Below are 23,349 nucleotides of genomic sequence, written 5' to 3'. Positions count from 1 at the left end.
CTTATGTCAGTTTAATTCTCAGGCCCAGCCAGAGACCCAGAGAGAGGAGGGGAGAATTGTTCCTCCCCTACACTGCGTCAGGCATTAAGTGAAATACAAACCCCTGCTTATTTAGCAACACAGAAACACGGGCACTCAACGCCAACACCCTCATGTTAAGAAATTTTTAAAATTGAGTTTGGAAGATCATATAATACATAATACATACATGTAATACATACATAATACATATAATACATAATACATAGTGATTTCCAAAGTTATAAAATATCTTAAAATGCAGAGGCAGCTCCAGGATTTCTGTATAGGAGGGGATCGGTGCAAAGACAAGGGGGAGCCTTCTTGGGGTTGCATGCACACAGTGTTTTGTATGATACTAGAGAAGAAAAACAGTGTGTTTTGCTATTTTCATACACTTAATATTTAATGTTGTTAAAAAGAAACAATATGGGGCGCCTGGGTGGCTCAGTCGTTAAGCGTCTGCCTTCGGCTCAGGTCATGATCCCGGAGTCCTGGGATCGAGCCCCGCGTCCGGCTCACTGCTTGGCAGGAAGCCTGCTTCTCTCCCTCTCCCACTCCCCCTGCTTGTGTTCCCATTCTCGCTGTGTCTCTGTCAAATAAAAAAAAAAAAAAAGAAAAAAGAAACAATATACTCAAAATGGAGTCACTTACGTTAAGCCCCACCAAGACTTCACACCTAATCTAAGTGCTGTTTCAGCCTCTCCCAGCACTGGAACTGTGAGCCAATCAGTCTGGAATTTCCTCACCACACTGTTGATGCCCTTCCTCCTCAGGGAAGGTGACCTCCCTGAGACCATCCTTTCTTTCCTTTGCTAATAACATCCTTTTCCCACCTGTTTCTGCCTGTGAAAGCCTTCCGTTTGTATTACTCATCAGAGCTCCCTTCTGTTTGTTAGATGAGATGCAGCCCGATTCGTAAGTTGTTGAATGAAGCCCATTAGATCTTTAAATTTACTCAGTTGAATTTCTGTTGTTTAATAATACATATAAAATTATGCTCGTGGTGGTTGTGGTGGTGATGGCATCTGTAACTGGGGATTTAGGGGTTCTGGGGGAGCTGGGAGACATTATAGAAAGGCTTACACGGCCTGAGCAGCCCTTAGTCTCGGAGCCTTCACTGATGGAAAAAAAAACAAAACAAAACCTAAGGCTTTGTCTGAGCACGTTCTTGGGCCAACAGAACAAACTCTTCAGAGAGTCAGGCCAGATAATTAGAAGCAGAAATAATTGATGATGTGCAAAGCAAAAATCTCTGCTTAGTAAATTACTTCCTGGACTTGTTATCAGTTCAAGGCAGCATCCAAAACATGGCTTAAATCCCCGAATGCCCTGTTTTTGTTTTTTTTTCTCTCAAGTTGGAGACAGCACCTTTGATCGTTAATTCATGTGACCCTTTTTGTGAAATAGGACACACTGTTCACGTAATATTTGATTGGTGCTTTTCTGGTGTGGAGAGTTTAAAAGTCCGCTTTTGGATTGATTCCTGTTCATTAATTCCATGTTCTCTGTGGCTAATATTTAAGAAATCAGCAAGGTTCCCAACAAAGTCCTTAAGCCTAATGCTAAAGGTTGGAACTCAAAACCCGGCAAGCCTGCCTGTCACTTACTGCTGATAGACGTGTTCCCTGGTAGGGCCCGGTGCCTTGCGCTCCTTCAGCGGTCATCACAGTGCCCGTCACTCACCGGAAACTCAGGTCCTCCCACCTCACTCGCTGTGGTCCCTTCACTCCACCCTCCCGACCTCCGATCACAGCCGCAGGGGTTCACACTCCTCTACCTCACCAGCTATTCCGTTGACATTGGTCCTCTCCCTCTTTGTTCAGTAAACTGTTTTTCAGTGTGAGATGTAGCAAATACAGGGAAAAGGGCCTACGCCATATAACGTTAATTATTGTAATGCTGTAATGCGCACAACCTGGAATGTACCACCTACATCCAAAACTGGGACACTGGTGGCACCCAGGAGCCCCTCCTGTGTCCCCGTCACAGCCTCCTTCCTCCTAAAGGAAACCATCTTGGGTACAATAGTCACCTCTTTGCATTTGTTTAGGACTTTACCACATTAAGTATGCATCCCTAAACACTACTACGGTGTAAGCAACTGCCATGAAACGTCTGATGGTAATTTAAATGCTTGACATTCAGCTTTTGATTGCGGAGGCATCCATTTCAAAAGACATCCATCCTGAATAAACATTCTTCCAGATGCATCACACAGCTGCCCGCCAAACAGCCAGAGAAAGAATTAGGCTGTCCCCACTGGTTAGGGTCAGGGTTTCTCGCTCAGAAAGCCCTGGGTAACCTAGACACCTGACCACTTGAGGGGCCCCGCTTCCCCCTTCGCACATCCTAATTCCTAGGCTTATGCTTTAAATTTGCCAATAAAACGTGGCCCTGGGCATGCTGTGTATTCTCCAGGACTGTCCGTGATAAATCTCAGTTCCTCAGAGTTCCTTGAAGGTTGTTGTTGAAATGAGTCTTGCAATCATAATAAGAACCACAAGGCCAGTCCAACCACAACACTGGCTGTGGGAAATGTCTGCGGGGCGCTCTGCTAGTGATAGAGGCCCAGCTGAGTGCCCCCAGCCAGCCTAGCAGAGAGCATCCCTGCTCATAGGCTGACCCAGACACAGCTAGAGTTCCATTTTGTTCCCTGTGTGTTCTCCTGCGTGCCTGGCTTTTTTCACTCAACGCTGTGGGTTTTTCTTTTTAATTTAATTTAATTTAATTTAAATTCAATTAATTAACATATAGTGTATTATTAGTTTCCGAGGTAGAGTCCAGTGATTCATCAGTTGTATATAACACCCAGTGCTCTTTCCATCATGTGCCCTCCTTAATGCCCATCCCCCAGGGACCCCGTCCCTCAACATTGTGTTGATGAGATTCATCCATGGGGTTGTGTATCGCTGTGGCTTATTCATCTTTATTGCTATGTGGTATTTCATTATATGAATACACTACAATCCCTTTGTTCACTCCCCAGTTGATGAACATTTGGGTTTGTTCCCATTTCAGCTGTTAAGAACATTCGTAGATGTATTTCCTGGCATAGATTTGCAAGATTGCTCCAGTGTATAGTACGGTACATGCCGTCCTCATTACGCCAAATACTCCCAGTGCTTGCCGCGCCTCTGCGGTCACTGTGTCGTGCTGTCTCAGGAGGTCTAGAACTTTTAGTATTTTTATTGTCTATTTGGATTTCCTCTTTTATGAATTGCCTGTGAAGCTTCTTGCCCCTTTCCTGCTGAGCTGACTTTCTCTTACTGATAGAGGGTTCTTCATATACTCTGAATGTAAGCCTTTGCTAGTTGTTATGGTGCAAGTATCCTTCTCCACTCTGAGGCTTGTGGTTTCAGTCTTTGCCCCACTGCTCTGCAGTCCTAGCTTTATAATAAGTATCCACAGATATCTTTTTTTCTGGATATTGTTCTGTTCCATTGGTCTATGTGTCTATATGTTTGCCAATACCATACTGTTTTAATTAATGTGGTTCTTTTTTTAAGATCTTATTTGAGAGAGAGAGAGAGAGAAGGAGCTGTGGGAAGGGGCAGAGGGAGAGGAGAAGCAGACTCCCCGCTGAGCAGAGAGCCCGATGCAGGACTCGATCCCAGGACCCCAAGATCATGACCTGAGCCAAAGGCAGACGCTTAACCCACTGAGCCACCCAGGTGCCCCTAATTACTGTAGTTCTTTAATGTCTTGACATTTTGTAGAGCCAGCTTATCCAATTTCATCTTCAAAAACATTCTTACTTTCTTGCTCTTTTGCATTTCCATATACATTTCAAGTTCCATGGAGAAAAAATTGGGATTTTTATCATGATTATATTGAATCTTGATATAGTCTATTGAATCTTCAATCTTGATAGAATGTTGGTTGAATATGATCAGTTAAGGGGGAATTGAGATCTTTATAATATCAAGTCTTCCAGTCTAGGAATATAGTGTTACTCTCTATTTTATTTAGGCCTTTTCAAATGTCCCTCTTTACAATTTTATAATATTTCTTCCCGGAGGTCTTTTAGCTACTATTATATTTATTTCTAAAAACTTGATTTCTTATGCTATTGTTAATGATGTCTGTTTTAAAAAAAGGTAATTACATAATATTTCTCAGCTGCGTATAGAAATCCATTTGATTTCTGTATATCAACATGGTAGTCTCAATATATTCTGTATATACAATATATTCTATACATACAATTTATTTCACATATTGATTTTTGTATATTGATTTCTGTAAATATTTCTGCATATGTATATATATTAGCAAATCAACCATCTTGCTACACTTTTTTTTATTAATTCTAATAATATGTTGAAAAGGCCCTCCATATTATATCGAATAGAAATAGTCATAGCGGGCATCTTTATCTTGTTCCTAAATGTAGAAATTGAAATGTTTCAATACTTCACCATTAAAAATACTGCTAAAAACTGTGTGGCTGGGCGCACCCGGGTGGCTCAGTCGATTAAGCGTCTGCCTTCGGCTCAGGTCATGATCCCAGGATCCTGGGATCCCACGTCTGGCTCCCTGCTCAGCAAGGAGCCTGCTTCTCCCTCTCCCACTGCCTGCTCCCCCTGCTTGTGCTCTCTCTGTCAAATAAATAAATAAAATCTTTGAAAAAAAAAATTGTGTGGCTGTTGCTGATACCTTCTATGAGATAAAGAAGGTTCTTTTCTGTTTCCAGCTTGTGTTGAGGGGTTTTGTTAAAAAGATATTGAATTTTATCAGATTTTCTATGATTTTATTGAAATTATACAGTTTAATTTTTTTAATCTGTTAATAATATGTTATGCTGATGCATTTTCTAGTATCAAACTTTGCCTTACTGGGAAAGTACCAGATCAGTCAGGCTATGTTATTTTTTTTATATAACTGGATTAAGTTCAGCAATTTTTTAAAAATAATTCTTCATGTTCAGCATTTCATGGGAATTCCCATTGTACAGCTAAGATCATTCAAAAGGTCAGATTTGGTGTTTCACAAAGATGTTCCACCTTTGGGCAATAACAATGAAATATATTGAAAACAATGTATATTATCTTTGAATTGCTTCAAGGAATACCATTTCTATCAGCATGAGTGAAACCATGCATGTCCTTGTTAGAATTCAGAACTACAGCTCAAAGATGCTTCTGTGTACTCAGCCAAAATTCTGGGTTGTATACAGTTTCCTTTAATAACCATAGGAGCATCATTATTATAGGCTTACCCTCAACAATCTTTTAAATCTGTGGCTAAAACTTAAGGCTATGTTCTCAGTTAAGACAAAAAAACTTGTATTTTTCACAGCAGATACAAAACCAATAAAATACTAATTTTTTTAAAAAAGCATTCTTTTTATCCATAGTAAGATTAGACTGTAATCCTTCCTTCTAATAGTGTCCTTATCAAGTTACATTAGCCACTCAAAATGATCCGGGGAGTGTTTTAGTTAACTAGGGCTGCCAAAACAAAGTACCGTAGAGTGGGGGGCTTCTGCAGCAGGAATTTATTGCTCAAGACCAGGTGCCAACACAGTGGGGTTCTGGTGAGAGCCTCTTCCTGGTTTGCAGATGACTGCATTCTCACTTGGGGGACAGGGGTAGGCAGAGGGGAGGGAAGAAGGGAGAGAAGCCCTCCAATCCCATCAGAGTAGAGCCCCCAACCTTATTATCTCATTTAACCTTAATAATCTTATAAAAAACCCTATCTCCAAATGCAGTCACATTGAGGATCAGGGTTTCAACATAAGAATGGGCGGGGAGACACAATTCATTTTATAGTTACAGTCCCTGTCCCCGCAAATTCATGTCCTTCTCACATACAGAATTCTTGCATTTCACCCCAACATCCCCAAAAGCCTTTACTCATTCCAGCACCACCTCTAAGTCAGAAGCCCAAGGTCCTGTCTCGGTATCACGGAAATCAGGTCTGGGAGGGACTAGAAGTAGATTTGTCCCAAGGCAAATTCCTCTCCAGCTGTCAATCTGTGAAACTACACCAGTTATGGGCTTCTAAAATACAGGCCCAGGGGAGAGAGACCTTGCAACTCCAAAAGGGGAGAAACAGGAAAGAAGTGAGGAGTGGCAGGTCCCAGGCAAGTCCAAACAGGCAAATTCCAGTAGATCTTAAGGCTGGAGAATAATCCCGTTTGGCTCCATGTCCTCCCATCCAGGCCCACTGAGGTGACTATCCCCTCCCGTGGCCCACGTGGTGCTCTGCAGCTATTCTGCCCTCTGAAACCAAGGACAGACATAGTTTTGCCCCCTTAGCTTGTGGTGAGAGCCTTTATGGGCTCTGGTTGGTTGGTTGGTTGGTTTTTTAAATTTATTTGAGAGACAGAGATAGCAACAGAGAGCTTGAGCTGGGGAGGAGAGGGAGAAGAGGGAGAAGCAGACTCCCCACTGAGCAGGGGGCCCGATGCGGGGCTCGATCCCAGGACCTGGAGATCATGACCTGAGGCGAAGGTAGACGCTTAACCAACTGAGCCACCCAGGCGCCCCAGCCCATACGGGGAATAGTGCACGTTCACAGCCCACAGCTCTGTGGTCCAGCCCTGTAAAATCCAGTCCTTCATTCCATCAGCCTTGTCTGTCCCCTTCCCTTCAAACTGTCAGTGTCTCTGCTGGTTCAATGCCATCTCTGTTCCTGGCCTCTGCTGACAGGGCTGCTTAAATTTGTGAGTCACAGCCATGATGTCTTTATCAAATGGTGATTCAGCCGTGCCCTTGGTGTTCTCAGGAAAAGCTTTCTCCTTTTTTGCGATATGGACAGGCTTGAGAATTTTCTAAACTTCTAATTTCTGATTCTTTTTTTTTTAATTTAAAAAATGTTTTATTTCAGTTTGCAAAAGCATAGTCTATTAAATCCAGAGTTAGAAATGGATCAAGAAGAAAAGGCTTTTTTATCTACTCATCACACAGAACAGTGAACATGTAGCAACACCACCCTACTTTCCATAAGAAGTGACCATAACTAGATTTCCTTCCGTGCTTCATTCACTTCTTCTTAATTAATTCTCATTTCGCTGGATCCTGGGCAGAGAGCAGGCTGCTCTCGTGAGTCATCTATCTCTCAGCTGATGCAGTCTTTGTTTCCACGAGGCCCTGACACTGTCCTTCACTGTTGAAGACTCAGCATGTCTGTAGTGTGTAGCAGAGGCTCGGACAAGCCTACAGGGAAAGTGGAAGCCACCTGCTGATGACGATAGAGGTTCTAGAGGCTAGAAGTGCACAGGCAGGGCCCGGCTCCCTCCGAGGCTTTCTGGGAAGGATCCTTCCTTGCCACCCCAGCTACCGTGGCCCCAGGCAGCCTGAGCTCCCCGCAGCATAGCTCCGACATCTGTTTCCATCTTCCTGGGCTCCTTCCTCCCTTTGAGTCTCTGCCCCTCCACACGGTATTCTCCCCTCTGGCTCATCCCTGCCTGATGATTCCTTCTTTCAACTCATTTCTCTCCTCTTGCAGTAACGAGGACCCAAGCCAGACCTTCAGTACGTGGCCCAGAAATCTCCTCTACTAAATAGGGCAAGTTCTACCCTCCACAAAACCCTAGAACACAGTTCAGCCAAGTTCTTTGCCCCTTTACAATAAACTTTGCCTGCCCTTGGCTTTCCAGTAAGCTCTTCCTCATTTCCATCTGAGAACTGTCTATCTATATTCCACCAGCGCTCTGTCGTGATTATTTGTGTGTTCTCTAAGAAGATGGAGGCCTTCTCCCCAGCTCCCTACTTTTCCCTCCCGGCTCCCACCAGAATCACCCAGAACGCCTGTAATCTACCCACAGCCCCTTCATGGTAATCTGGGCTTTTTCTAGCTGTGCTTCAAGCCGTTCCCAGCCTCGCCCATCACCCAGTTCCAAAACCACTTCTGCATTTTTAGGTATTTATTGGAGCAGCACTTTACTTCTGGGCACCAAAATCCATCTTGGTCAGAACTTTCCAGAGGAACAGATCCATCAGGAGAAGTACATCTATCTAGATCCATCTATCTCTTGTTGGTTCTTTACCGTAATCATGTGAGCCAATTCCTTGTAATAAATAAATATATATATTTACTTATTTGTTTATATATCTTTATATTTTTATATGTGTTACTTTAACTTCGTAGACATATAAAGGTTTATTAAAAGGAATTAGCTCACATGATTATGGAGGCTGCAAAGTCCCAAGGTCTGCAGTCAGCAAGCTGGAAGTCTAAGAGAGCTGTAATCATATAAGTCCCAGTCCAAAAGCCAGCAGGCTTAAGACTAAAGAAAAGACAATGTTTCTATTCAAATCCAAGAAAAGACAATGTCCAGCCCATTCGGTCAAGCAGAAGGAGTTCCCTCTTATTCATAAGAGGGTCAGCGTATGTGATCTTTTCAGGCCTTCAACTGATTGGATAAGGCCCACCCACATTGGGGAGGGCAATCTGCTCTACTCAGTCTATTCAAATGTTATCTCATCCAAAAATACCCTCACAGACAGAATGTTTTGACTAAATGTCTGGGCACCCTGTGGTCCTGTAAAGTTGCCACAGAAAATTAACCATCACAGGAGTAGTTCTTCCTTTTCTATCCTCTGGAAGATTTCAGTAAGATTGGAATTATTTCTTCTTGAATGTTTGATAGAAGCTATCTGGGCCTAGAGTTTTATTGGGGGAAGATATTTAACAACAGACTCAATTTCTTTAATAATTATAGGAATATTCAGGTTTTTCACATTTTTTTCTTGAGTTGATTTGAATAATTGATATTTTCTAATAATTTGTTGAAATTTTCCTTGCATACTGATATGAAATTTTTTTCATATTTTGCAATGGTCCAAAGTTATTATGTATTACGTTATCTTTAACTATCTGCCTCAGATATGATGTCCCTTTTACCATTTTTTTTTATATTGGCCTTATGTGCCTTTTCTTCCCATTTTTGTTTCTCAGTGAACCATCACATACTTTTGTCACTTTTATTGGTTTTTATCAAAGTTGAAACTACTGGCTTTACTGTTCCTTTCTATTTTATTACTGTTTCTATATCATGAATTTTTGCTTCTTGGTTATTATTTTTTTGCCTTCCACCCTCTTCAAGTTTAAATTGCTATTTTACTATAACTTCTAAAAATGGATGCTTAGCTCATTAATCTTTCAGGCTTTCTTCTTTTATATTTTATGTACATAAGTTTTAATTACTGCTTTCGCTGCATTCCACAAATACTGATGTGTAGTGTTTTTGTTATTAGTCAGTCTGAACTATTCTCTAATTTCCATTAGAATTTCTCCTTTGACTCATGGTTTACTTAAAAATGTATTTCTTAATTTACATATAGGAATTCAACATATATATTTTAAATACTTCTAACTTTGTTCTTTCCTGGTCAGACAACATACTCTCCATGAGTCCAACCTATTGATGTTTGTTGAGACTTAGTTTGTGGTCCGTCTGCTCATTTTTTAAAAAAAAGTTTCTGTGATTTTAAGAAGAAAGTGCTTTCAGCATTTGTTGTGTGTCCTGTTCTGTATTCGTCCATTAGATCAATTTTGTTATCATTTTATTCAAATATTTCCTATAAATTACTGAATAATTCCCTATCATTGAGGATTTGTCTATTTCTCCTTGTACTTCTGTCCCATACTACAAATATTTAAGGTGCACTATTTGGTCCATATATATTTAAAACTACTATGACTTCTACGTAAAAGTAGCCTTTCATTATATTATTACATGACTTTCTTTACTGCCAATAACATTTTGTGTGTTAGGTTTTATCTGATTATTTATTTAGTGATCTCAGCCTCCCTTCAGTTAATGTCTAACTGACATTAAAGCTTTCTGTAGTCTAAGTTTAGAGGTTTCCCTCATGAACAGTATGTAGTGTCTGTTAGATTTTATTTTATCTATTCTGACAGTATTTATTTTGTCCCTGGAGTGTTTTCGTTTCTTGTAATCAGTTTGGTTAGTGGTTACTGAGTTTTCTTTCCACCATCTTGGTTTGTGCTCACCATTTGTCCCATCTGCTCACTATTTCTTTGCCTCTCCTTTCTTGTCTTGTTAGATTAGCTGACTGTTTGTGATTGCTGTTTCTGCCTTTGAACGTCTTCCTAATGTTTCTATTCTATTTGTAGTTTCCCTGGAAATTAAAGCGTGCCCAGCTAACTCCACAAACCTGAATGTGATCAAATCTTTCCCCTCCTTCCTGGCCAATACCCGGATCTTAGACTATTGTAGATTTGCTTACCTCTCTCCTGAATTAAATGTTATTGTCTCCAGTTTAAGTCCATCTTGTTTTGTTTTTCAGTCCTCTAGACATTGTGTCCACTGTTTTATTCAGTCAGTGTTAGTTTACATTAGCTTATATGTTTACCACTTTCTTTGTTCTCTATTCTCTTATGTTAGACCTATCCTTTGAGACCCGTTTCTTCTGCCTAGAGTACCTTCTTGAGAATTTCCTTCAGTGAGATTGTTTTGCTGACAGATTCTCTTCTCTTAGTTCTCATTCGTCTGTAAATGAAAGAAATTCACCCTCATTCTTGAAAGATACTTCTGCTGTGCATGCATTTCTAGGTCGACAGTGATGTCCTTACAGCACATGAATATGTCTTTCTTCTTCAAGCTTCTGGTGATACTGTTAAGAAGTCACATATCATTCCATCTGCTCTCATGTTTAGGCCATCTATCTTTTTTTACTCTGGATGACATAAGATGTAGGTCTGCAGCTTTGCTATGTGTCTAGATGTGAATCTATTCTCACTGATCACACCTGGGATTTGCTAAGCTTCTTGAGTCTATGGATCTACTCCTGAGTCTGAAAAAGTCTCACTGTTACATTTTCAACTATTGCTCTGTTCTCTCCACTCACCCTTCAGAGCTTGGACCAAATGCTGGTTAGACTTCTCACTTCACTCGGGCTATGTTTATCCTCCCTGCTGTATTTTCTAGAATTTTCTCTCTCTGTCCCATTCTGATTTGTCTTACAATTCACTAATTCTCCCTTCTGTTCTGTTCATTTTTCCTGCCAATTATGTCCATATAATTTTCATTTCCAGAAGATCTGTTTGATTATTTTCTGAATATGGCATGACACATTTTATTGCCTTTTCCCTGCAGTTATTTTCGAGGTTTGTCATTGGCCATATTTTACAAACTATAAGACACACCTTTTTTTGTTTTTAACATTTTAACATCTCTGAAATAGATATATGTATGGAAACTAATGACTTATAATTACTATCAGCCAAAAAGCAGTTATAGAGATCATTAATATGCATACAAAATTGAAGTTAGAAATTGGTATAAGAGGAAAAAAAGCATTTGTAAGATAGATAACTATAAAGCAGGTGTGAGAGGTCTTTTTCTCCAGTAAAGATAGCAGATAAGGAATAGGAGTTGCAGTTGGGGTCACCATGTGGTTAAGTTTCAATGAACTATTGCATTCTCCAAGGTCTATGTGCTTCTGCACAGAACAAACAGGCAGCGGAGGAGGACCAATAAAGACAAGTAGCCCAGCGTTTTTCAGGGCTTCGCACTGCGCTCTGCAGCTGGCCCTGGACATGGCATTGCTTTCGCGTTACTATTTGTCTTAGCTTCCTCTTGCTGACTCACAAATTACCCTAAGTCGCCACCCTCCACCAGTCCATCATCTCACAGTTGTGTGCATCAGGAGTCTGGGTGTAGCTCCTAGTCCCCTGAAGGTCTCCTAAGGCCGAAATCAAGGTGGTGGAAAGGGCTGGGGTCTCATCTGAGGCTTGGGGTCCTCTTCGTAGCTCTCATGGTTGTTAGCAGAATTCCTTTCCTTGCAGCTATCAAACTCATAGGGGCTGCATCTTCAGGGTCAACGGGAGAACGTCCCTCAGACACAAACTTCTTGTAAAGAGTAATTATATTATGATTAGGTCAGGTCCAACAAGGGTAATCTCCCTTCTCATTGAAGCTCAGCTGATTCGTACCTTAGCCATGGGAGTCAATAGTCTATCTTGTTTTCACTCATCCTGCCCAGACTCGGGAGGGGATCTTAGAGCATTTGTACAGCAGGTGGCATGGAACTTAGGGATCACTTAGAGTCCTGCCTATGAGACTATCCTACAAGGAACAGCCCCAGGCCATGGAGCTCATGCATGGGTCATACCAGTTTTTGAGTATGTTTATTCCCATCATATACTCAATGACTATGGAACTCACCCCAGGAGAGGCATGGACCACTGGGCCCACTGAGAGACCGTCCCAGGCCAAAATGTCATTTGCCGCCCAGTGTGCCACAGCTCCGTGCTGACTGGTGGACCCTGGTGGGGGGACCAGAGTGGTTCTCAGGAATTAGCGTCGACAATCTCTGATTTTGGGTGTCTCCTCTTGCCCAGGGCACGACAATTCTATAATCATCTGCAGAGCCCTGCCTGCCAGAGGTCATTGGCCCAGTCTGCAGTTCCCTTCCACACCCTGTGAACCTGCCTGTCTTCCAGGCTTCCGGGCTCTGAAACCCCAGCCCCGTCCGTTTGTCTCGCAAGCCCCAGAGGTGGTAGCTGCTTCTTGCGGTTGCTGCCTCGGTGTTTGCTTTTTGCCTTGTTAGTCCTCTGATGCATGTTTTATTTTTTTAATTTTTTTTTGTTTGTTTGTAAGATTTTATTTATTTGAGATAGAGAGAAAGAGGGAGAGAGAGCATGAGCAGGGGGAGAGCAGGGGGGAGAAGCAGGCTCTCCACTGAGCAGGGAACCCAATGTGGGGCTCGATCCCAGGACCCTGGGATCACGACCTGAGCTGAAGGTAGGTACTCAACCAACTGAGCCACCCAGTTGCCCCTGATGCCTGTTTTAAAATGTCTTTACTACATGGCCGAACGCGGAGGACATGCGAAATATAATAAGCCCATCACAGAATGATTCCACTTACATGAGGCATCTAAAATAGTCACACTCAGAAGCAGAGAGTAGAATGTGGTCACCGGGGGAATGGGGAGATGTCGGTCAACGGCATAAAGTTTCAGTTGTGCAAGATGAATAAGGTCTAGAGATTGGCTGCACAACACTGAGCCTATACTTAACAATATTGTATTGTGCACCTAAAAATTGTGAAGAGGGTTTATCTCGTGTTCACTGTTCTTACCACAACAACGAAAAAGAGGCATAAGGAAGCTTCTGGAGGTAATGGGTACGTCTGTTAACTTGATTGTGGTTTCACGGTTGTGTGTGTCAAATTGTATACATTAACTATGTATATCGATTGTATATCAATTGCACCTAAATAAAGCTGTTTAAAATAAATTAATAAAATAAAATGTCTCTATTGAAATAACTGATACATGGGGCACCTGGCTGGCTCAGTGGGTTAAACATCCAACTCTTGATTTTGGCTCAGGTCATGATCTCAGGGTCATGAGGTTGAGCCCTGAGTTGGGCTCTGCACTGGGCGTGGAGTCTGCTTAAGATTCTCTCTCTCTCTGCCTCTGCCCCTCCCCACTACCTGTGCACATGTGCTCTCTCTCTCTCTCTCTCTCAAATAAATAAATCTTAAAATAAAATAAAATAAAATAAAATAAAATAAAATAACTGGTACAGCTCCTGTTTTCCTGACTGGAGCCAGACACATATCCAGAGTTTCTCAACAAAAGAACGGGGAAGCAAACCCCACCATGTTCATATAATGGACCACTACACAGAGACAGCTGAATATACTTTGCCCCACGTGAATGACACTCACAAACGCAACACTTGTATACAGCATGGTTCCACTACATGCATTTTAAAGTAGAATCCTCTGTGGAGTGTGAACACATGACAAAAGGTGAGGAGGCCAGTACCCTGAGCAGCAGCCCCCGCAGAGAAGGAGAGCTTGCTACCCAGCAGCGAGCGTCCCTGGAGTGTCAGCCAAGCTTCCGTGTGCACCTGAGTGCGGGTCACACAGCTGTTTAATGCACTTCTCTGTGTGTGTGTCATAGTTCACCATGTAAAATGTTTTGTCCATTATTTTAATCGAATGACTAAAATGACTTTACATCTTATGTAAACTTGCAGCCTAATTTCCCACCACACCCGTGTCTTTCCCGTGTGCTTGCGTCAAGCCTTTGGGCCTCTCATCTGGAAGGGTGTCACAACGGTTTTAGTGCAAGAGGAAAGTACGATTTTGAGAACATCAGTAATTTCTGAGGAGCCTGCAAAACATCGTCCAGGAGCTTCGCTCTTACCTCACACCGAGCCGTAGCACCAGGGGCCGAGTCACAGAGAGCCACGGAGGGTGACCCCGGGTCTTCTTGCACTGTCCCTGGGAGACAAGGGCAAACATGTTTTAAGCTAAAAAACTAAAACTAATGTTCATGCTTTTTTGGTCTTAATCTATTTAAAATTGTTCTCAGCCTATATTCTTCAGAGATGATCTGATTTCTCATGTATACATATTTAAATCAAAATGTTTCTATTTATTCATATAAATTAAACAAATTTACTATATCTTAGAACTCTGCATCTCAAATGAAACAATTTTTAGCAAATTCATGGTAAAATTATAAGGAAAGTACAGAAATAAATTAAGTTTTCACGAATATAATTCCTGTGTGTCACATCTTTGCTTTCTTTTTCTTTTAAATGTAAAAGTATTACATTTAAATAAAACTTAACACATTTTGGGAAGACCCGAGGGGATTTCAGAAACATGGTCATGCGAATGATGGCTGCTTTTTCTGTACCAGCTCCCCCCCCAGGAATCCGTTTCACATCACCCCCCCACCCCGTACGTAGTGTGCGCTTCTTAACCTACATTATCTGTAGTAAGAACATAGGCAGGTCTAGAACAAATATTAGTTATACTTAAAACTTCTATCAAAGTATCAAGATATTTATTTAGACAGAATACACTATCCAACTATGAGGTTTTTTTCCTCAAAGTTTTTTTTCTTCTTTTTTTTTAATTAGGCTCCATACCCAACGTGGGGCTTGAACTCGCAACCCTGAGATCAAGAGTCACATAGTCTACTGACTGAGCCAGCCAGGCGCCCCTCCTCAAAGGTATTTTAAAGAAATTCCATACTTTATCATCTACCAATTGTACTAATTTTAAATATACTGTATTCAAAATGAAATCTTGAAGTATGCTTATAATTCCATTTAAATATCAGAGATGGAAAAGCACAGATTGAGACTCTAAGAAGCATACCTTTAGCAAGTGACATTGCTAGAAGTTTTTCAGCTATAAATCCTTAACATGATCGCTTAATAGTCAAATAAGGAAGTGTGTTCAGAAATGTCACAGAACACTGAACAAAGATTTTATTGCTCTGCAGCATTCAGAGACAAAATAATGGTAAAAATAAAACTCGAGGTTAAAATGTTAACTTCATAAAGCATGATGATAATATACGGCCTTTCTTTTTTAGGTTCCTTCTTAAAAATGTCAAGCCCATCAGGACTCCCACCAATCGATGTTTTGGCACCCAACATACCCCATCCAGTGGAGATCTGCAGAGGGCAAGACCGTGGCCTTGACTTTGCTGGAGCAGCCGCCCCTGGGCCACCACCACCCGAATGCTCCGCATCTCTTATCCCATGTTCTGTGCCTACTTACATCGCTCTTGAATTAGAACCTATCCCGGTTCTCATCCTCACAAGGGCCCTCGAGTTCTCTTTAACTGTTTCATCTACTGTCCACAAAAAAGCCAAGCCACAGATATTTATTGAACAGTCACTGCTTTCCAGAGTTTGCCTATCTCAGGTTCCTTATTAGCCTGCTCCCTGCCCTCCAGAATATTCGTCAGCTGGTGCAAACCCCCCGTGGTCCAGGCTAGTGAGCCACAGAACCATGCAGTGAACAGAAAGGAGAGCTCGGACACGTGGAACGTCCTCTAACTGATTTGTATAAGAAATGGCCTCTGTTCAGAACACGGAATAGCCCTTCATTTAAAGGTAACATTCACTGCTTATTTTTATTAAATTCTCATATCAGTAATACTGTCATAGTGGAAGAAAATTTAACGAATTCATGTATTAAAGAGTGTGACAATTCTTAGCTTCCTGATTCATGGGAAAATGTCCAGGAAATCTTAATGGGGAAAAAAAGGGGGGGTTAATAAATTGCTGAAAATGCCCTAAAGCAGGTACTCCAAGAACCAAAAAGTGGAGGATGATCACTAGCATCCGATGCAAGTCCGAGTGAGGCTCCCTGGTGTCTCCCCAGCTGCACATTGTCTCCCCACACGACCTCTTACAGCTTGGAACACGCAGACACGTGTTGCCCCAGCCCTACCCAGCCTGACCCATAGCGGACCGGCAGACGGCCAGAGCGGCCTCGCCTCAGGTTGTGGGAAGTGACTGGTGCAAAACAAAAATGTTGTATCGATGACAAAAACATTTTTATGAACTATTTCATGGTACTGGAAAAATGTAGTTCCACTTAAAGCTTTTACCGTGATAGAAAAATCTCTAAATTGTATTAAATTGGACCAAACAAAATGGCTCTCTCAATATTTTATCAAGAGTAGACACACACACACACACACACACACACACACACACACTAACCTGGAATCTCAGGCTGCTGTTCTCCCACCTGAGCAGTGAGCTGGCTCTCGCGTGGCCACAGGGACCCATGGGAGTGGAGGGCAATAGGTCCTGACCTAGGCAACAACTAGCCCCATACCCTTTTAGATCTGAGCTCCTCACCCTCATTCAGGTGTTCAATTTCTAACCACACATCGGATTGGTACTTCTCTTTGGCTTTCATTTTACTAAAAGAGGCAGAAAGAAGGGAAGATGTCATTAAGCGCTAAGTGCTAGAGACTGACCTATAATTGGCTCCTATATAACTGGAGTGTGGGGATAATTCAGTAAGGATCCTCAGTCAGTCCAATTTTGTGTTTAAAAACATTACAAATAAAAGAGATTTGACAATTGCATCAGGGTTGTTTAATAGGGAACCAAAATAATGGAGTAAATAATGAATAATGAATGTATATATATAATGGAACAAAAAATGAATATATATATATATATACACACACTATTTTCCATCTGATTCACATGCCTGCTTTTGAGCAAAGGTATGAATTGAGATGCCTTGGGCATAAGTTGAAATACCACATTTATTCTGAAATAAATAAATAAATACCAATAACAGATGTTATTGATAGTTCTGTACACTGTCTCATTCTCATACTGAGAAATGTATTTTCCTTTTCTCCTTTAAATAAAGGATACTGGTCTTCTTATAACTGAATCATTTGTAACATATGAAGCTTGTGGCTTTCAGTAATTCACCTTCTTGCACTGAAGTTGATCCAGACGTTGAGGACTACAGTCAAGTGCAGAAGGGTTTAGGCACAAAAGTGGCCCTCAGAGGCTGGTCTTTCTTCCCATCTCATTCAGTGATGCTTTTAGAGCATGTTTATGTAGGAAACAGATGTCATATTTGTATTTTTACACTGGGTTGAATTTGGGATTTTTTTTTTCCTTTTACCCTGCACTGTTAACACCATCTCACCTACACTGATGTATCATTAGCTACGATTATTGTCTATTTGTATAATTATTGTATTGTCATTCATCTTGTTGGGGTTTTATTTGCCCTATGTTTGTGTTAAGAAGAGAACAAAATTCTCTAGTAACCAGCAGAAGGGAACAAAATTCTCCACTAACCAGAATGGAGAGAGGCACCTTTTAAAACATACACATATTGCAGTACACAAGATAAATTATAAGCTATAATTAAAAATACGTGGAAACCAACATCAGTGGACCCTTCAGAAATTAAAGATCTATGGGAAATAGGCAACAATTTTTAGTTTCCCTCAATCTATTTTCATTAACAGGTGTTCTTCTACATACACAGGGTATTGCTTACAAGAGGATTTGGGTGCTTGGGAATCAGGAACTTTGACAAATAAGAAGGAAAAAACAACAGAAACCTCATTCACAAATGTATCAGTTTTCAGAAGCATTGATAGCATTTTATGGACATGCCGGATTCAATGAATGCCTGTTGAAAGTACATATGGTAAAAGTACCTAATTGTTTTCAAACGTTTCATAACTTTTCATTTCATAGAAGAAATCTTTTTTTTTTTTTTGAAAACTGAACTCCATGTCATAGGAAGAGACTGAACATGTCACCGCACCATGAATACTTCGCAACCAGACTCTGTGTCGTTCTGAGAATGGCGCAGTCGGGCTCACCAGTGTGCAGTGCGGGGAGCAGCCTGTGGGAGCGCCTGTCCGAAAGCTCGCTCTCTGTCCAGAGCCGACTCCAGCTGAAGCATGGCCGACACGCCCCGTGGATCAAATCGCTCCATCGCCCTGGCATCTTCTACAAAACCAGTTAAGTAGGCTTTCATTTGTCTTCTATTTACGCTGTTTTAAATCACATCCAGAAAAATTTAGGAGGTGCTCAGGACTTTTACTTTTCTTGAATAGTGAACAGGAAAATTGCTTGTTAAAATCCATTACTTTTTATTAAGTTTGGACACAGTATTAAAGAGTCATATGAACAGTCTCATTTTTATACTTACACCGTGATAGCTGTCCCCCCACCTCCACCCCCCACCACCGCTGGCAAAGAGCCGGGCAGATTTCTTAGGAAAAGGCTCTTTGTGGGTTGAGGCCTGTATATATTGACATAGTTCAGCAACTTCATCATCATGGTTTCCAGCTTCTGTCTTTTCCACCCCGTGAGACTTGTGGTCTGTGAATGACACCCACCCTTGCTCCTGTAACCGAGTGGGAATTTCTTCAAGACTCCACTTCTTTGGTTATTTCTAAGGTCAAGCCCTGACTATCCTTTTCATCCCTGATGCTAGAATGTAGGAAGTAAAAGTTATGAAATGCTAACGTGGAAAAAGAAAATCAGCATAAATAAGGGTAGAAGCCAAGACACATGACAGTAAATCATAACATAAGACTACTGAAGGAGTCCTAAAGAATTTTTTTTACTACCAGCGAAAAACAGTAAAAACCTGGTGATGCTACCAATGCAAACGTAGAGCCCTGGATTTTGACAAGGCTCCCAGGAAGTGCAGTGGCCCCATCAACTTAAGACGCACTGGGCCGGAGCAGCCTACTTCCTGGACTCAGATCGTGCATCTGGTTGGAGAAACCATTCCTTCTTTCAAGGCAAAGACAGTTTTACAGACCTGATTAAGAAAGGGCACGATCCCAGACATTTTATTCTTAGAGATTAACTTAAATATTGGCATAGGCATTGAAATTCTACAGTCCGCCCATCTGTGGACCAGGCGGCCGCCGAGCAGTATGTACGGTGCACACCACTGAATAATGTCACGGCATTAGGCCTCTCTTCCCAGAAGGATCGCCCCGTCACCCCACAGCAAGTAGTGAGGCTGGCACATGACAACCCGGGTGTGAAAGAAACGAAAGACTCGTTTGCGCATGCAGAGAGAGAAGGTTTACCACACACACACTTTTCTGAAATTCCTCCAGGACGCTCGCTGGTGCAAAACAAAATCTGACTTCAGGAAAGAAGGAGAGAAAGGACCAAAGAAGAGAGGCAGCCTAACTAGTCACTTACAGTTAAGTCTAAAATACTGTCAGTGAGTAATCATCTGCCTCTGACGCCCCAGGTCATTCCAGCGCTGGGGCTGGAGTGGAGCAGACACAGGCAGAGTGCAGCCTGCTCTCAGCATCTCCCACGCCCCGTGATTTCCAGGAAGCTGGCAATCCCCACAGATCACTGCTTCTTCTGGACGCCAGCCAATGCCCACCGGGAAAACAGGTGCCTTCCTCGAGGCCCTTGGAGAAGATGTGCCCTATAGAAACCAGCTACGCAATTTTGAATATTTTTATTGCTAATGAGAACAAGAGCATTTTGTATCCTTACCATAGAGGAAATGTCACAGATTCTGATCAAGTATCACTGAACTTGATGTGCTTGGAGAATTTATTTCTTCAAATCTGATCTAGAGAGACTTCGTTGGGCTCAACGACGATGCTTTTATATTACATGTAACTATATTGGAACTTGTTAAAACAAGGCTGCATCTCAAATATACTTAACACGGGATACATGATATGAAAGGCTTTTAGGAGAAAAAAATACTTCTTTCCTGTGCGTTAATAATCAGAGAAGCAAACCAGGCACAACATATGACCAAATTCTTATGGGAAATAAAAGGAAATAAGTGCCCATGAACAAATCACAATTAAAAGAGGTTAGACAATTCAGACACAAACCAAGATCTGTGCAGGGAAGAAACATAGCAGCAAAAATTGTAAGGCATTAGGCCACGTGGTCCTGAGCACCCGTTGGGTCTAGCTCCAAGGAGTTAGAGCCTAGATGTAGTACAAAACATCTCTGAACTGAAACCATGAAATGGGGTATTAATGCACATATGATGGGCATTGTTATTAGAAGCATCCAAGATATAGACATATATATGTATATCTTCTGATCTTCTGATGCCTGAACATTTTGGGCACGCACCTTCTTTTTTTTTTTTTTTTTGTATCCTGAGGCAGTAAATCATGACATCTGCATATTTATTTATTTCCTGCATTTATCCACTCATCACAAGAACCATCGTGCTCACATATATTTATGTTGTACTTTGTTATATAAAGCAACACACTTTTTTTGCTCGAATTGTTGCAGCTCTTGGGCACACACCTTCTACTGTGTATTGTTAAATACAGCCCAAAAAACAGTTAGCTTACAGAAATTGTAATTAATTTTAATCCTCATTCAAAACCTTAGACTTGATGACTCAGGAAGATGAACTGAAGAATGTTTAGGAATTATAAATTCGGTTAATTTCCAAATTCGTTAATTTCATGATGTATTTTAAACCTAGGGTTACCCGCATTTCCGAGCACCATTTCCTGTTGCAATTTGTAAGAGAAGCAAATAGAAATGTATCTTAAAAAGAGAAATACACATTTTAAAACCGAAGCCCTGATTCTCAGCTGAGTACAGACACTATTAATTAGATATAAAAGAAAGTGTGCGTAGGTTATAGTTGGTGAATTAACAGGGAAAGAACTACAGCCGTGGGCCCACGTACCTTCCTGAGGCATTCCGCAGGGGCCTCTAACCTTTCATCTTGCGGGAGGAGGGAGTTCTCTCTTTGCTCATAGTGATGTGAACACTCCCAGGGTTTCCCTCCTGGAGATCTTGCCAGACCAGGAAAGCCTAGTTGCTGGCCCTCCAACAGCCCAAAGGAGGCTCTGGCTGCAGGCCAACTGATGCTCTCTGGGGGTTCCGAGGCCACCTCCTGCCCAAGCAGCAGTTACCCTGACGGCTCGGCCGTGCAGACTGGACGGGCGCCATGTGTTACGGTCCAGCCTCGGGGGAAGGAGCTCATCCTTCCCTGGGTGGTAGGTGGGAGAAAGCAGGAGGGCACTCAGGAGATGACATAGTGATACCGGACTGTTCGACACAGCCTTTGAATTACGAATGTTCAGATACATATGTATATGAAGATGTATATCCAGATAGAGGTCCATATGTATGAAGATGTACATATATGAATATGTGTGTATAGACAGGATAATAGGAATCGTAAGTTTCTTTATAAGTGTTTTGTTTTACTGTGAGATTTTCTCTTAGTAACCTTTAATTTTGACATAGTTTCAAACTTGCAGAAAAGTATAAGAATAGAAAAAGAGCTCCTATAAATTCTTTATCAAATTTACCGTTTTAAACATTTTGCCCCATTTGCTCTATCTCTCTCTCTCTCTGTATATGTAATATGTACATGTTTTTTCTGAACCATTTGAAAATAAGGTGCAGACACTAAATACTAAAGAATAAAGACATCTCTGGGGCGCCTGGATGGCTGTCAATTAAGTGGCCAACTCCTGGTTTAGGCTCAGGTCATGGGATCGAGCCCCATGTTGGGCTTTGTGCTCATGGGGAGTCTGCTTCAAGATTCTCTCTCCATCTCCCTCGGCCCCTCTGCTCACTCATGTGCTCCCTCTCTGTCTCTAAAATTCATAATCTTCACAAAAAAAAAAAAGTCAGGACACGTCCTGCATAACCACAATACCAGGATAAAAATCCAGGAATTCAGCATTTCCACACCATTGATTAAATTACTGACAAAGAGGGGGGAAATGACATTTGACTTTCAAAGGAGTAATGGTAAGATTTTTCACAAAGATTACGAAATTGAGAAAATAAATAATGGAACAGCATCTTTGAAGTGCTTAGTGAAAATAACTGCCAGTTGATAATTCTATACCCAGTATGGGATAGCCTTCCAATATGGAGGTGGTTCTACTGGGGGTCAGCGTAGAGCGTGGTGATTGTGGCCAGCACTGCTGGATGGTAATGTGAAAGTTATGAAGAGAGCAGATCCCAAGACTTGTCATCACAAGGAAGAAACACCTTCCGTCCGTCTGAGGTGACGGGTGTTAACTAGACTGACTGTGGTCATCATTCATCATTTCACCCCACCTGTAAGTCAGCTCCTCGTGCTCTACACCTGAGGCTTCGACAGTTGTTTCTCAGTAAAACGGGGAACGAATCGAAGGTGGTTAAGATGTTTCACACAAACAAACAAAAAATCAAAGAATGTATTTCCACAGATCCACACTGAAAGAAATGCTAAAGGGAAGTTTTGAGTCATAAGGGAAAGAATTACAGATGGGAATATGGTAATTAATGCAGGAAAGAAGAAAAGCAGAAAGGTTAATATGTGGATAAATCTACGTAAACACCAACTATTTAAATGGGAAAACTAATATAGCTTTAAAATACATGTGTAAGGGCACCTGGGTGGCTCAGTTGGTTAAGGGACTGCCTTCAGCTCAGGTCATGATCCTGGAGTCCCAGGATCGAGTCCCGCATCGGGCTCCCTGCTTGGCAGGGAGTCTGCTTCTCCCTCTGACCCTCCCCCCTCTCATGCTTTCTCTCTCTCAAATAAATAAATAAAATCTTAAAAAAAAAAAATACATGTGTAAGTAAAATAAATGATGGTCCAGGAGAGGCAGAAGGGGGCTAAATGGAGTTAGTGTGTCAAGGTCCTCACACTGTTAGTAAATTCTAAAATTCATACAGATTATGAATCCAAATGTGAAATGTAAAACAACGAAATATTTAAAAGAAAAATCATGAAATTATTATGACAAACAAGGTAGGCAGAGTTTCCCGAATTAAGACACAAAAAGTACCAATTATAAAGGAAAAAATGGCCATGTTAAAATTAAGAATGGCCACTCATCCTAAGACACCAGCAAGAGAGCGAAGAGGGAAGCCTCACAGTGGGAGAGATTAGTAACTGCTGTGACTGTTGAAGGTCTCATATCTGATGTGTGATGCAATCTATGATCTATATGCACCTGTATGAGTTATATGCATTTTATATGTAATACAAATTATGTGTGTGTGTGCGTGTGTGCGTGCGTGCATGTGCGCGCGTGTGCATGTGTGCGTGTGTGCGTG

General features: G+C 41.6%; 1 protein-coding gene across 1 annotated transcript in view; it reads right to left on the bottom strand.

The window, feature by feature from the left end:
• The window catches only part of LOC116646638 (serine/threonine-protein kinase MRCK alpha-like), a 48,217-nt gene extending 29,970 nt beyond the window's left edge, over positions 1-18,247 (bottom strand). Inside the window, exons 1-4 of the mRNA XM_032427477.1 lie at positions 18,132-18,247; positions 16,601-16,688; positions 14,157-14,233; positions 10,417-10,483 (exon numbers count right to left, since the gene is read on the bottom strand). Coding sequence (XP_032283368.1) covers positions 10,417-10,483; positions 14,157-14,233; positions 16,601-16,688; positions 18,132-18,247 — 348 coding nt within the window. The remainder of the gene's footprint in view (positions 1-10,416; positions 10,484-14,156; positions 14,234-16,600; positions 16,689-18,131) is intronic.
• Positions 18,248-23,349: the final 5,102 nt, after the last annotated feature.

The sequence above is a fragment of the Phoca vitulina genome, unplaced genomic scaffold (assembly GCF_004348235.1).
Source record: "Phoca vitulina isolate PV1807 unplaced genomic scaffold, GSC_HSeal_1.0 scaffold37, whole genome shotgun sequence".
NCBI classification, from domain to species: domain Eukaryota; kingdom Metazoa; phylum Chordata; class Mammalia; order Carnivora; family Phocidae; genus Phoca; species Phoca vitulina.
This window is presented reverse-complemented; position numbering and strand designations above follow the sequence as displayed.